We start from the raw sequence: 16578 nt of genomic DNA on the forward strand, positions 1-16578 counted from the left end.
TTTTTATGTAACCCAGACAACAGATGTTCTAGAAACTTTAGTACTACTTTGGCTATGAAACTGATTTAAAAAGAACCTTCAGTCTGATCCAAACTTCTTCAGAACATTGGTGAAGCGTTCTATGACTCCTAAACCGAACGAAGCAATTATACTCATCCTGAAATAAAAGTAATAAAATCAAAACCTCTTGATATCAGAAATGGAAGATATAGTTGATATCTCTCTCTCTCTCTCTCTCAAAGCTTTTCAGAGCCTTGGAACCCATTCTTCATAAGTGGTTCAAATTTGAACAGGAATCTTTGGAAAAATAATGTACGTCATTTTTCTTTAATCAATACTGTATACTGGCCCTTTTACTTTCTTACAATTTAACACTATTTTAAAAAAGCAATACTAGTACTGGATAAGACTCTTGGGGGAGTCACAATAAAAATCACCTAACAAAACATTTTTCTCTAGTTTCACAATGAATTTAATTCAGTCCAGCCGAAAGTCAATCCTTAGTCTTTCACTTGGAGAAAGGGAAAGTGTTTATCTCGGCAAACCATTTCTAGTATTTTTGTTTTAAAATGATGATTTTCGATTTTATCTTCAGAAGTCAAATACAGGTAATCCTTGCCTTACAACACTTCTTTTAGTGACTGTTCAAAGTTACAACGGCACTGAAAAAAAGTGACTATCATTTTTCACACTGACGACAACTGTAGTATCCCCATGGACATGTGATCAAAATTCAGATGCTTGGCAACGGATTCATATTGATGACTGTTGCAGTGTCCAAGGGTCATGGGATCCCCTTTTGACAAGCACAGTCAATGGGATAGATAAATTCACTTAAGCATCTTGTTACTAATTTAACAATTGAAGTGATTCACTTAGGAACTATGGTAAGAAAGGTCACAAAATGGGGCAAAACTCACTTAAGAAATGTCTCACTTCGCAACAGATTTTGGGCTCAATTGTGGTTGTAAGTCAAGGACCACTGTACCAGTAGCCGATGGTATCTCTTGAATCTATACCCCTAGCCATGCAGACTTAGGAAGTTCATTAGAATTACAGGGACTTTGATGATTAAGTGGGATATGGGTTAACAAATTGTTTCAAGATTGTGATGCTCTTCAATGAATAAGACCCTCTTCAATTCAATCTATATTCCATGTTGTAGACTATTAGGATCATCAAGCCGATGGCAAACGAAGCATATACGCCCTTAATTACTTCTTCATATAAGGGTTTCTTTTGTAAAAGAATACAGCAAAAGTTAAACCATAGCTAGCTTTCTGAAATGTAGGTGTTTGTAGAAGTGATGTATATATATATATATATACTGTATTTGATTACAATATTTGGAGAAAAATCGGGATATCCATGAAAAGTCTTTCATGATCATCTGGCCATTGGTCACTTCTGGAGATAATCAATAAAGTACTTGCATCTGCATTGAAAGAAATATGCCTTCTTTGTGAATAGCACCAATTTTTAAAGTATCAGATAAAATATGTAGGATGCAATTAATTGCATAGACTATATTCTGAAATTAAAGTATATTGGCTCATGTCCTCAAGACATTTGCAAACTTCATTTAGGTAAGCTTCACAAAATAAGTGAATTAAAGAATAATACTAAGCTTTCACTAGAAGTAATGTGCAGAGTATAGAAGAAAATGTATATTTTCAAGTTTTAATGGGCCCCTGGGTATGGTATTTAATTAATTGACACACCAATATTAGACTGTGGATACAACATGCAAAATATGGAGGGCCAAAGAATCTCAGATTTAAATATTTAACTCAGCATTAGTTTTTGGTTGTTTAATATTACAAAATACACCCCATTTTTAAATCAGGGATGTGCACCCCCTCCCAGCTCAGTGTTGCGCAAATCTGGCCCCCTTCCGGAAGAGAACATCACAGTGAGATTTTTTGTGTGATTTAATCATAATATTGACAATTTTATCAAATTTTACAAAACTGGTATTTTTTTTTTTTTAAAAAAAAATCTAATTCTTAATAAGACTAGAATGGGGTTCTTTTAAAATAGAAAAGCATTATTATGCTATTGCTCTTCTGGAATATTCATATTAAAAACCCTATGTAGCAAAATACAAACTGTAGCTAATAAAAGGTAATTCAGTCCACCATGATACTTTATACCATTAAATTCTGGGAATTCACAAATAATATTGCATTATTAGCATGTTGTCTGCACAATGGCATTGGTCAATTTAAATATGAAGACTAAAACAAAACTCCAAACTTAAGATTGTGGCCATAATTGCTATGGGACATATATTAATTTCCACCCTTTGGACATGATTTTCAGAACTAGTGCCAGCAACATTTGCCAGCCTAAATAATTGGCTAGAGGAACTAAAACTTCTTCATAAACAGAAATGGTGTTCATAAATCTCCATGATAGAAAGAATAATTTCTTTGATTTTATATAATTTTTATCACAATTGACCAAGAATAAATAAATAAATAGACACATGAGGATAGGTACCACTTTATATCCTCAAAACACCACACAAACATCCACTAATTGAGCTAATGAGAGGCTAGTCATCTTATGGGGCCCAATTTCACTGGTTTTGCTTCTCATTTCTGTCATCGTGCCAAGTTACAGAATCAGTTCTTCTACCTTTGCAAATGAAGGTATTTTTTTTTTCATTCTCTAAATATAGGAGCTTATTATTATAAATTAGAAAGGTGGCAAAACATTTTAAATGTTAAAATCTTCTGTTAGAAAAATATAGATTTGTTAAACAATAACAACAACAACAAAAACATAGGGTTGGGCCTTGAGTTTTTTTTTTTTTTTAAAGAAGTCATTTATGCATTAATGCAAAGAGAAAGAAATGGCTCTATGGGCAAATTCAAGTACGAGCGACCAGCTTTTTAATTGTAAAGTATGTGCAACATTTTTAAAAATGTTACAACACTGCATGACCTGTAATGCTCACAATATTTACATCAACTGCTTACATAAAACCATAAAAACTCTAAAAATGAGGGAAAAATCTGTATGGACTGAAACAAACTATTCCTAGCACCCACATCAATGCCAATATTAACCAATGAAATCGAGTGCACAAAAATACTTTACATAGTCTACTAATGTAAAGTATACATTGGTGAGAAAAAGAGTACAAACCTAATTAGTTAAAAATGTCAAAAGAAGGGTTGGTCAATACAAATTCAGTTTTAGGGACAAAAAAAATCTTTAAAAAAACTACTAAATATAAACACACATCCACCCATACACACACCCATGAGTATTCATGAATAGAAACATCTGTTTAGACACGAGCAGAAAGCCGGCTGGTACGAAAAATGGACAACATTAAGTCTTTAAACATAACAAACACATCAACTTGTAACAAAAATAAAAATAATAGGAGTGCTAACTGATCTACACAAAGTATCATTTCAAATGAGTTTTCATGTAGGATTGTGAGACTACCCTGCCATCAAAGACACAATGAACCTACCCAGCAGGTAGAAGGATTCCTGTCTCCAGGTCACTGTAGCTTTGTGTGGTTAATTGCATTCCCTCAGACTGGGGTGTGGACAAAGGAACAACAGCTGTCCAGATGAGACTAAGGTGATCCAACCCCATGCTAGAGTTATGTGCATTGGGAAGGAGAGCTGACTGGGGGCGTGAGGGGAATTGTTTCCCAAAAGCTGTTGTCCTCTGGGACTCATTTCACATGGAAAGTAGAGTGGGGCCCAGAGAACATGAACTTAGGCAGGCGATAAGTTCTCTTCATGTAAGCACTACATTTTGGTTACAGACTTATTGTCATCAGGCTTGGATACTGCTGATTACCAGTAATCTTTGCTAGGAGAGGTAACTAGGCCGTTTAAATGAATGACGTTCCAGGATGAGATACAACGGTGGCTCCTAGATGAAGAGGTAGCAGGTATTCCTCAGGAGACTCCATCTTGGGCCTAGTCATAGTGAACTGGGATACTTGGAAAAGGGGGGAAGGCCACTGCCATTATATGCAGCACCCATATTAAAAATGACACTGCATTATAATTTCTTTCAAAGGTACACAATGGGTATTTTGAGAAACCTCACAGCTTCAGGTTCATGTATCTGTAGTGTACTATCATATTCTAACATATATGCTTCACATTTCTTTCAAACTTAACATAACATAAATAATCTAGTTAGATTCAACCTGCACATTTCTGCCACATTAATATAAATATATATAAAGATATATTTATATATTTATATATACGAATCTGTTAATGGTATAAATAATTCTTATTAAATAAAATAAATCTGATCTGTTACATAATACTGATAAAATCACTGGCTGGGATCCAAAGAACCGCATTAGGTCCATCCAAAGACTTGGATATGTTTCAACCGGGCTTTAACTAATTGCTACCTTTCTCAAACAAGAACTCCAACGTATCGGAAAGAATTATTTTGAAAGTTGCCAATGGTTCAAGAACGCTGGTAATCTCCAAACTGGGAAAAGGAGATTTTGTTCAAAAGATACTTTGAACAATCTTATAGATGCACTGAACTAGCTGTGGAGTCCTTTGGATCCTGGCCACTGCTGCTAATAGTTTAGCAAGCCACCTTTCACTTTTACTATTAATAAGGAAAATGCTGTTAGTATTGGCAGGCAGGGGAATTCAGGAACTGCTTACGCTCATCCAGTCCACTGAATACAGTAAAAATATCCAAGGACAGCTGGTCACTGAATCCCTTTGTTAATTTAGGAACACGTTTTTGCTAAATTGTAAGCTTACTGCTAACAATTAGCAACAACAATGAATCCTTCAATTGGGCTATTGCTCTCATACTTTAATAGGAATTGTGTTCTTTGCTTAAATAAATTGGAAAAGCTACTTTAGGCTTTGTTAAAAAAAAAAGGAAGTAAAAATGAATGCTGATATGTTTCTGATTTCAAAGCGGGTAGCTAGGAAATTCTGTTAAAGCTGACTCAAATAGTCTATCTAAATATTTTAATTAAAAAAAAATCTAAAATATTATAATTTAAAACTCAATTTAAAAAAAAAACGCAACCAGTAGTTGCAGCTTTTGATATCTTAATTTGACCTATGATCCCACATCCCATTAGGAATCTGCAAGGTTTCACTCTCCTACAGGGACCCAAAATGGAGTACAGTACTTCCAGGCCAGGTTCATTCCAAACAGACACTATAAATGAACACTCAATGGCAAAAAGTGTTATGTCATAATTAGGGGATTACATAATCATGCCTTTTCACTGCTGTTAAATACAAAAACAGCATTTTTTACATTATTATATAAAAGCATTTAGGCTGTATTTTTATTTATCACTTTACATTGGTAGTCTCTTGTACGTGTACTCAATAGAAACCAAAGAATTTTGTACACTATTCTTTTGTACAATAAAAGATAAAGTGTGCATTAGGTATGCTTGTACATGACAATAGTACACTATTTACATTTCAGATATCGTCATGAAATTCTGTTTTATCTATGTACATAATGAAAATTTTGCAGAAACATTTGGACTATAATTTTATAATCACAATTTTAGTATTATAGAAAAAAAGGATTTATAGACACTCTTCAATCTTTAGAAGATCTGGATTAACTTCTCCCTCTTTATCAATAAGAATACTGTACCACTGTTTTGTTTAGCACCTTGTGGTGATTATATCTATATATATATCTATATATATATGAAAATTATGTGCATGTTATGTAAGAGCCAGATCAGTAACAAATTCATTCAATGTTATCTAGAGATCTTCCTCCTTTTGGGTTTTGGAGGCTTCAGCTGTCTGTCTCCCTGTGGAATCTGATGCACCTAGGGAAAACAAAAAGGAATACTTTAAAGATTAACAGTAATTGCATTGCACTCGTGTTGAAAGCGCCAAGTTGCTTCCAGATTGAAAGGATTATCTGTGAGTCACCATTACTATGGGATGCCTAGTTGGGAGCTCCTTTCATGACCCATTAATGTGCCTACCAAAGTGGTACCTATCTATCTTCTTATGAATGCACACTGCTAGGCCAGTAGAAGCTGGAGCAAATGATGAGAGCTCACCCCCTCCCATGGCAGCAACTGGGTCTCAAACGCAGGTTTGCTGCTTTTCAACCCAGCATCCTAACTACACGAGCCACCCTGCTCCTCATTCACAGTAATGAAAGGACAGTGATGAAATATTAGATGGTATTTAAAACATTTTATATACTAGATAACATATATTATGTCTACAGATATTTGACTCAGCTGGATCAGTTTTGTTATAGCCTAGAATAGGGGTCAAACTAGCAGTCCATGAGCTGGATGCGTCACACACTGGCCACGCCCACCCCCAGATCAGCGAAGGGGGAAGAAAATTGCGATATGTCACGTGACGATAATGTGATGCTGCAAGTTTGACACCCCTGGCCTAGAATGAAGATACAAACATATAGAAGAACTTCCTATTTCAGTATGTCAGAGTGAAACCTATACATACGATTCATGGTTTAAATTCTAAGCCTCTTTCCCTTGCCTTGAAAGTCAATGTATATTTGGTCAACTTTGGCTGACCTTGAGGCACCTGAGGTATGTTGGCATAAAATTTCTCCATCAATCTGGAAACTATTGGTTCCTGCCTCACCTGGTTTGTTCCTTACAACACATCTCTGATAGTCAGGAACAGCAAGCATCATGATGCGGCACACTGGAATAGGTTACCAACTATGAATAGAGGTGGAAGAAGTCACTTGTTGAAGCCACCGAAACAAGGATACTGAGACATACAGTAGAGAATAGAATTCTTTATTGCCCAAGTGTGGTTGGACACACAAGGAATTTGTCTTGGAGATGCATCAAGACACTTGGCCAATAAAGAATTGAATTCTCTTCTTCTCTTCTCTTCTCTTCTCTTCTCTTCTCTTCTCTTCTCTTCTCTTCTCTTCTCTTCTCTTCTCTTCTCTACTGTATGCCTCAGTATCCTTGTTTCAGTGAGGCAAGGGAACCAATTTGAGCCAACTTATTACTTCTATTTTAGATCTGAAAATATATTTAAATCTACCTAATGAACTTATTGGGAAAGTATATTTTGGAATATTATAGTCAACTCATTATCTTAAATCATGTGGAAATTTTATTTTCTGTAAACCTTTCCCTTCTTCTGTGCTTCTGCTCCAGGTATTTGCTTCTTCACAAATACTGGGCTTGGGGAATCCTCCCTATTTCTCCTCTCTCTGCTGTCACCTCCCCACCCCACACAAAATTAAATATTAGGTACTTACATTCCCAGACATTTTGTCAAGTTCACTCATGGCCTCATGGATAGCAGCTTCTAAATGGTTATTTAGCTTTCCACTTCTAAGATGAAAACAGAGGAATAGATTTACACTAATGCTGTAGCTTTTCAGTAGAAAGTACTGTTTAAATACACGCGCGCGCGCACACACACACACACATATTGTTCAAGTTAACATTCCATTCATCTTTTCAATAATAGTGATACATTTTACTTCACATATTTTCAGTTTAATGTACACACATGCGACATGCAGGTAGTTTTCAGATTATGGCTATTCATTCAACAACTGTTGACGGCACTGCACAGTTACTACTTACTATACCTGGTCCTTGGAGTTCTGACCATTGCAGTGTCCTAGCAATCATGTGATTGCAATTTGGTGTTTGTAACCTGGTTTGGGATTATGCTGCATTGAGTTGCAATCCTGTGATTGTGATTTCCAATGCTACCTGCTGGTTCCCACAAGTTAAGACAATGTCTGTCTTCTATCTATCTTCTCTAGCTCTCCTATCTATTGATACATACACACCCACATATATATGTTGTGATTCCGGCATCTGCTACAGGTTTTTTGAATGACAGCTCCAGCGAGGAGGACTTATATGAATCAGCAAGTTCTAACGATGAGGAGGAGATGAATGCATTTGATTTGCAAGATCGGCTTGAACCTTCAAACTCCTCCACCCTTCAATTAGGTGGTCAGCCGGGAACGGGTGATAATGAGGAACAAATGATATCTTCAGGTGAAGAAGATGATAATTTGGATGATTGCTGGGTAGATGTCAGGACAAGACGTCTCCTGACAAGGAGGAACCAACGAGGATACAGTAGGAGAGCAGACCAGCAATTAGACTAATTAGTTACTCTATAAAGGGAGAGATATGACTTTGCACTTTGTCCGGAACAAAGTGTCTATTTGCAAGGAGAACTGAAGAGCACAGTTTGGAGGATTTTGATCTGAAATATCTTGTTGGGATTTGGATTTAATTCGTTGGAACTTCTACTTATTGGAATTATTTTGTGAAGGATTTTGATCTGAAGAATCTTGTTGAGTCTTGGATTTAGTTCGTTGGAACTTTTACTTATTGGAGCTATCTGTGAAAATTCCTGTTTGCTGCCTTTCTTTACAAGGACTGCTGCTTTCAGCCTTAACTGTTTATTTTAGAAGGTGGGACATAACATTTTTGTTCCGGACCTAACAGACCATCTTTGCAACGATGGATTCAACTCAAATGCAACAATTGGTGGAGCAGCAACAGATGCAAATAAATCAATTACTCCAGAGCAACGTATCCCTTCAAAATCAGGTAACACAATTATTATCGCTCGTTGCCAATTCTCAAACTGTTTCAGCTGCAGCTGGAGTTCCCCCTGCACCCCCTGTGAGAAAAATTCGATAGCTATGCCAGATAAATTTTCTGGGCAAACGGACATGTTTTCAACATTTTTGGGTCAGTGCCAATTGTATTTTTCTGTGAGGCCGGAGGATTTTCCAACCGATCGAGTTAAAATTGGCTTTATTATTAGTTTGTTAACCGGGCAGGCTGCCAAATGGGCTACTCCCTTATTAGTACAAGATAGTCCATTACTGGACGATTTCCAGGGGTTTATTCAACAGATGAACGTTATGTTTGAGAATCCAATTAAATCTCAAACTGTGGACAGAAAATTGAGGGATATTATTCAAGGTAAACACTCATTGCAAGAATACGTTGCAGAATTTCGCTTGTTGTGTATGGACTCCACCTGGAATGAACCAGCTCACATGGCAGCATTCCAAGAGGGTTTGTCCGACATTATCAAGGATGAACTAATTCATGCAGAGCGTGCTTCAACTTTGGACACATTGATTACTCAATGCTTACGTATTGAAGCTCGCCTACAACATCGTGGTGTAAACGGACCGTTGCAGAGCCACCTGTGTTTCCTCGTTCACGCACCCCGTCTATGAGGGTTTTCCAATCCAGAATTCCAGCAGAGGAGCCGATGGAGATAGGCGCACTCCGCCCTCGTTTAACAGTTCAGGAACGATCGAGAAGATTTCAGGAAGGTTTGTGCCTTTATTGCGGGGGTTCGGGACATTTTGCAAATTCTTGCACTCGGAAGGGGACTCGTGGACCTGTATCAAAACCCATTGCTGGTCCGTCGGGAAACGGGGTAGGCCCGACCTCAGGGAAACCCTAGGTCAGGCACAGTATTCACTTTCATCTCAAATTGCTGAAGTTAATTCTGGCCCTCCTCGACATTTACTTTTGGACACTCGCATATTCTTGCAATCTCGGAAGGAGGGAATCCCTGCCGTGGCACTGGTGGATTCAGGGGCTACGACTAGCTTTATGGATTATGATTTTGTAAAACATTTCAAAGTTCCTTTAGTGCCTGTGAATCCCCCCATGCAGGTGGAAACCGTAGATGGGCGCGAACTCAAGTCGGGACCTATTCGCTTTCCACCCAACCACTGCGTATGCGTATTGGGGATCACGAGGAGGCGATAAGTTTTTATATCACTTGAACCTCCATCTTCCTTTGGTGCTCGGAGTATCCTGGCTGCGTCTACACGATCCGTTGGTGGCTTGGGCGCAGAACGCTGTTTCTTTTCCAAGCTTGCAATGTGTGGACCACCTGAGACATGTCTGCGCAGGCCAACATATTGTCGCTTCTGCTGCCTCGATTCCTTCAGAGCTGTCGGATTTCCCGATGTTTTCAGTGAACAGGAGGCAGATCAATTACCACCACATCGTGTTTATGACTGTCCCGTGGATTTGATACCGGACGCTCCATTACCAAAGGGGAGGTTGTATTCTTTGTCTGAGCCTGAACTAGTTGCACTTCGAGAATTTTTGAATAAAAATCTAGCTCGGGGATTTATTCGACCTTCGTCATCCCCTCTTTCAGCACCCGTTCTCTTTGTCAAGAAGAAGTCGGGAGAACTTCGTCTTTGTTGTGACTATAGACGCTTAAATGCTATCACTGTGAGAAATAGCTATCCTTTACCGCTCATCTCCGAATTGTTGGAGCGGTTACGGGAAGCTACAATTTTCACGAAACTTGACTTACGTGGAGCTTACAATTTGGTTCGGATGCGTAAGGGAGACGAGTGGAAGACGGCTTTTGGCACTCGTTATGGTCATTTCGAGTACACCGTTATGCCATTTGGTTTGACCAACGCTCCTGCTGTATTTCAACATTTAATGAACGATATCTTTCGAGACATGTTGGATAAGTTTGTTGTCATATATTTGGACGACATTTTGATTTATTCAAAATCTAAAGAGCAACATCTTCAGCAGGTGCGTCAAGTGCTTCAGCGTCTTCGGGAACATAAACTTTATGCTAAATTAGAAAAATGTTTCTTTTTTCAGTCGTCTATCGAATTCTTGGGACACATTATTTCTCCTGTGGGCATTGCTATGGACCCCAAAAAGGTTGAGGCGTTGTGTAGTTGGAAAGCTCCTCGTCGGGTTAAAGATGTGCAACGACTTTTAGGATTTGCCAACTATTATCAGACTTTCATTCCAGGTTTTGCGAAGATAATGGATCCCATAACCCAGCTTCTTTGTAAGAAGGTTCCATTTGTGTGGGGGCCTCCACAACAACAGGCTTTTGCCACTTTGAAAAAAGCATTTATAACTGAACCCATATTGAAGCATCCTGATCCGGATCGCCCATTTGTGGTCGAGACAGATGCTTCTAATGTCGCTATCGGAGCAGTGCTGTTACAAGCTTCGGAGGATGGCGCTCTTTTGTTTCCTTGCGCTTATTATTCTAGGAAGCTTACAGCTTCGGAACGCAACTATACCATTTGGGAAAAAGAGTTGTTAGCTATTAAGGTTGCTTTTGAGACTTGGAGACATCATTTGGAGGGAGCTCGACACAAGGTGGAGGTTCGGACAGATCATAGGAACCTGGAACATTTGACCACGGCTAGGAAATTGAATCAAAGGCAGATTCGTTGGTCGTTATTTTTGCCAGATTTAATTTCTCGGTTACTTACGCTCCAAGTGGTCAGAACCGGAGGGCGGATGCATTATCTCGGAAACCGGAGTATACTTATGCCGAAGATCCTCTTCCTTTACGGACAGTGTTACCACCGGAATCTCTAGCCGTACTGCAGGAACCGGTAGATTTACGGGCCCAACTACGAGAGGCGCAACGTTTGGATGTGTGGACGCAGCAGAGACGGGAGGACATTGGCCCAACTTCTCCATGGTCTTTTGAAGACGATCTGCTTCGATATCGGGGTTTATTATATGTACCTACCAGACCGTTGAGGGCTCTCATCATGACACAATGTCATGATAACCTAGCCGCTGGTCATTTTGGATTACACAAGACCTTGCATTTGGTCACTCGGACTTTTGGTGGCCTCGAGTTCGTCATGATGTGTCTTCTTACGTCGCTTCTGCGTTCAATGTAGGCAAGCGAAAGCAGCATCCGGTGCACCTCCTGGACTTTTGCAACCCTTGCCGACTCCAAGTAGACCATGGGGAGCGATCTCTATGGACTTTCTGACACATTTACCGTCTTCATCGGGGTTCACAACAGTGCTTGTGGTAGTGGATATGTTGACTAAAATGGCCCATTTCATTCCCTGTCGGAAATTACCATCGTCCCGCACTACGGCTCAGTTATTTTTGCAACATATCTTCCGTCTACATGGACTGCCTGATAGAGTGGTTTCTGATCGTGGGGTCCAGTTTACGGCAGAATTTTGGAAACAGTTAATGGCGGCTTTGCAAGTGAAAGTATGTTTAGCGTCAGCGCACCATCCGGAAACTGATGGCGGGACGGAGAAGGTGATTGGGATTCTTACTCAATATTTGAGATGTTTTGTTAATTTGCGACAAAACGATTGGGTGAAATACCTCCCGTTAGCAGAATTCGCGTTAACAACTCGCAGCATACCTCCACCCGTGTCACGCCATTTTTTGCAAATATGGGTTATCATCCGCGTTTCTTCCCATTAACTATGATGGATTCCCCGGTTCCTGAGACCCGAGAGTTTTGGAAGAACTACACGCAGTTCGACGTCTACTGATACAACAATTGAACAAGGCAAAAGAAGATTATAAGCGGTTTGCAGATCGGTCCCGCCGAGATACACCTCCGTTAGTTGTGGGTGATAAAGTGTGGCTATCTACAAAACATCTGAAGGTCGATCGCCCTATTAGAAAACTTGATCATCGGTTTATTGGTCCGTTCCCGATTGAGGCAGTTATTAATCCCGTGGCATACCGCCTCACTTTGCCACGATCCATGCGTATTCACCCCGTCTTTCATCGATCTCTTTGATTCCTGATTCTTCTGTTTGTCGATTACGTGATTCTGCTGAACCGGGTCCGTTATCATTGCCTTCTGAGGAGCCTGCTGTTGACGATACGGTGGTCGACGCCCTTGATTCCCGTTGGCTCAAAGGTCGCCCAGTATTTGGTCAGGAGGAGGGTAGATGACTCGGAGGTTTGTTCCTGGACGGATGCGTCTACACTTCATGCTTCGGATCTGCTTCGAGACTTTCATGCACGCTTCCCTTCGAAACCGCATCCGGATCGCCAGACCCGGGGAAGGGCCCTGCGGTGAGGGATAGTGTTGTGATTCCGGCATCTGCTACAGGTTTTTTGAATGACAGCTCCAGCGAGGAGGACTTATATGAATCAGCAAGTTCTAACGATGAGGAGGAGATGAATGCATTTGATTTGCAAGATCGGCTTGAACCTTCAAACTCCTCCACCCTTCAATTAGGTGGTCAGCCGGGAACGGGTGATAATGAGGAACAAATGATATCTTCAGGTGAAGAAGATGATAATTTGGATGATTGCTGGGTAGATGTCAGGACAAGACGTCTCCTGACAAGGAGGAACCAACGAGGATACAGTAGGAGAGCAGACCAGCAATTAGACTAATTAGTTACTCTATAAAGGGAGAGATATGACTTTGCACTTTGTCCGGAACAAAGTGTCTATTTGCAAGGAGAACTGAAGAGCACAGTTTGGAGGATTTTGATCTGAAATATCTTGTTGGGATTTGGATTTAATTCGTTGGAACTTCTACTTATTGGAATTATTTTGTGAAGGATTTTGATCTGAAGAATCTTGTTGAGTCTTGGATTTAGTTCGTTGGAACTTTTACTTATTGGAGCTATCTGTGAAAATTCCTGTTTGCTGCCTTTCTTTACAAGGACTGCTGCTTTCAGCCTTAACTGTTTATTTTAGAAGGTGGGACATAACATATATATATATATCTAACACATATTGATGTAGCAGTAGTTTAGTTTAGTTTACTTTATAGTCATTGCACCTCGTACCATGAAATTAAATACCATCTTCAGTGTACATTATGACTATGAAAATAAACACAAACACACATCCTTCACATTCTATATACATTGAATTGAATGAATCAGTAGAATGTTAATCACTGATCAAAACTAGCAAGATATATTTGAAGAAAGCTTTATAGGAATTGAAAGGAATTAAGAATATAATTAGAAAAAATAATTAAAGACTTAAAGATTTGAAAGAAAGAAAAGGAATAAATTGAAAGCAGTTGGTTAGGGCTTTTTAAATATTAGATTTAAAAAGAAGTTTTGTATATATATTGTCTAAAATTACAGACATAGAATTTTATAAAGAATAATAAAGCAGTTGGAGATGCACTGATTAATTGTGGGATCTGAGAATCTCAAAATGTAGGATTCAAGTGCAGTAAAATTGTAGGGGAAACAGAAGTATTTGTGTTTGAAGTCTTATTATCTATCAGCACTAGAACAAAAAGGAAGATGAATATTTTAACAAGACAAGTGAACACAACGATAATTTGCATAAATGGGTTTTTTTCTACTTAATAATTAACTATGTAGATGGAAAATCTGTGACAAAAATAGTGAACTAAATTGGTTATTCAAAACAAGTTACTCCTCTTCAAGATTATAGTGCTGAAAGACCTTCAAGAATATTATCGTTTTCTGAGATGAGTGCTGAATGAGATCATAATGAGATGTGCATGAACCAAATAACAATATAAATAGCAGCTCGTTCAATGTGCACAAATCCAGATGGGACAAGAGATGAGCAACCACTCCCTTCTCCTAGTTGTGCAACTCAGAGGACAAGACAGTCTTCCATGTTTTCTCTCTGCAGAGGGAGGCCTTTCTTGAACATGTGAATGCTTCTATTTGAACTGGATTTCTCCTTTAGAAGAGTTTCACTCGAGTGAAATCTGTCTAACAGTATAACTCAGTAAGAGGACAGAAAATGTGGTCATTTTGGTGAGGAATTTCAATTCTACATTTAGTCTAAAACCTAACACACATCAAAAAAGCATAACCACCATACCAAGGTTTTAAGTAAGTTTCGAAAATAGTTAACAATATTCTATTTTTAATAGCTATATCAACACTACAGTATTTAGGACAAAAAGATGTTTACTTTCTCAGCTGCAAATTACTTTTTATTTTTAAAACAGAGTACTACACATAACATCTGTTTGTGCAAAGATTTTCAAATACCTTCTTCCCTCTGAACAACTATCAAATCCATCTCAGAAAGTTAACAAGAGATCACAAAGAAGTGGTATGCATCTTATTAACACATGTAGCTATAGAACTATAAACTGTTAAGATTATGTCATTTAGCATCTGTAGATTAAGAATTATTCAGAGAGAAGCCATGATTTAAAACTCATATTTAAAAAAAATATCCTTAAATTTTATGGTGCAGAAGTAATAACTGAAATAATATGTTAATTCTAATGGATAACAGAAATCAAATATAATTTCAGTTCAATATTACAATAAAATCTTGATTTAATTGATGATTTGGGTTGGATTATTTGGGCACACATTAATCCTAGATCTTGTTCTATTCATAACAGAGGGGGGGCAGGGAGGGAGGGAGGGAGGGAGGGAGGGAGGGAGGGAGAGAGAGAGAGAGAGAGAGAGAGAGAGAGAGAGAGAGAGAGAGAGAGAAGGGGAGAGAGGGAGAGAAGGGGAGAGACCAAGCTGAGAGAGCACAATTGACCCAAAATCAAATATACAGTCATGTGAAAAAGCCATTTTCATACCTAAGATGGGACTAAAACTCAGTCTCCTGGTTTCTAGGCCAATACCTTAACCATCACATCCAACTGGATCCAAATATATTTGATAAGCTTTCTAGAGAATTTTTTAAAATGATAAAGTACCCAAAATCCTTAAATATCTATCTGCTCAGAAATAACAAATGTGTGACAAACACAGGTGCAAAAGGAAGAGATTTGTTCATATAACATGAAATCCAATTAGGAATAATGGATGAGAAGGGACTTGTATATCCTGTTTGTTTCTACTGCTGTATTTTAGAAATCCAGTGTTTACCTTTATTTAATCTATTGAATAATAATTACAGTTTTCATATATGTAGGAATTCACTTTAACTCATCGTCTCTTTTCACATAATGGAACATATTAAAGTATGTCTGACTATAATTCCAATCCCATTGCAAGTATTTTGGGGGATTTTTTGTGTGAAATTAAGTTGTTAATGTTTGTGTGCTTTTGCACCTCAATTACCATGCATTAATACTCTCTATGGTCCTTTTGCCTCAAATAACTGAATTCATTCTGAATTCATGGATGTAAGCTTTAGTACAGGGGTGTCAAAATCACGTCACGGTGTCGTCACATGACATATCACTACTTTTTTCCCCTTTGCTAAACCGGGGGTGGCCAGCACATGACGCATCCAGCCCGTGGGTCGCAAATTTGACAGCCCTGCTTTAGTACCTTGGGATTTGTCTTCAGGGGGCTATGTCTTCCTGGTTTGATTTTCCATTCTGAATTGGACTGCAACTGGTGTCATAAGACGACTGCAAGCATCAATTCAATAAAGCACATTGAGTGTGATTGAAATGATGTATCTACGACTTCTCCAGATAGCACCAGAAAAAATGTAAAAACCGTTTCTATTGTTAAGAATTTTTATCTGTTACATGAACGGATTTTTTTTGGACATTTATGACTTGACTCCCTCCCTGCAGTATTTGAATTGACAAATGGCTGAAGATATTGAACTGAATTGAAAATAAACAATACTGTAGCGCCACTTGAACAATAGGAGTTTATCAAAAATCATCTTGCAAAAACTGACAAATTAGGTAAAATTTTCAGCTTTTTTTACTACGGATTAGTAATTATTTTAATCTCAGGACCCATTCCCAAGATTTATGCAAAACCTGAAAAGTTCTTTTTTCCCCAATGAGTTTTGTATTTATTGATATTTCCTGAGTGAAAAATTAAAATTGACACATTCACTGTTGCTACTGC

At 38.4% G+C, this 16578-nt stretch overlaps 1 protein-coding gene across 5 annotated transcripts in view; it reads right to left on the reverse strand.

Annotated features, from left to right (window-relative positions):
• Positions 1–2493: 2493 nt before the first annotated feature.
• MBD5 (methyl-CpG binding domain protein 5) overlaps positions 2494–16578 on the reverse strand; it is a 161859-nt gene continuing 147774 nt past the window's right edge. For all 5 annotated transcript variants that reach the window (XM_087950063.1, XM_026673501.2, XM_026673499.2 and 2 more), the window contains 2 exons: positions 7264–7339; positions 2494–5824 (listed from right to left, as the gene is read on the reverse strand). In XM_087950063.1, the coding sequence (XP_087806189.1) occupies positions 5753–5824; positions 7264–7339 (148 nt within the window). In that variant the 3' untranslated portion in view covers positions 2494–5752. The remainder of the gene's footprint in view (positions 5825–7263; positions 7340–16578) is intronic.

Source organism: Notechis scutatus, chromosome 1 (genome assembly GCF_049901735.1).
Source record: "Notechis scutatus isolate UNSWTSFEM ecotype Mainland chromosome 1, rNotScu1.2, whole genome shotgun sequence".
Lineage (NCBI taxonomy): Eukaryota > Metazoa > Chordata > Lepidosauria > Squamata > Elapidae > Notechis > Notechis scutatus.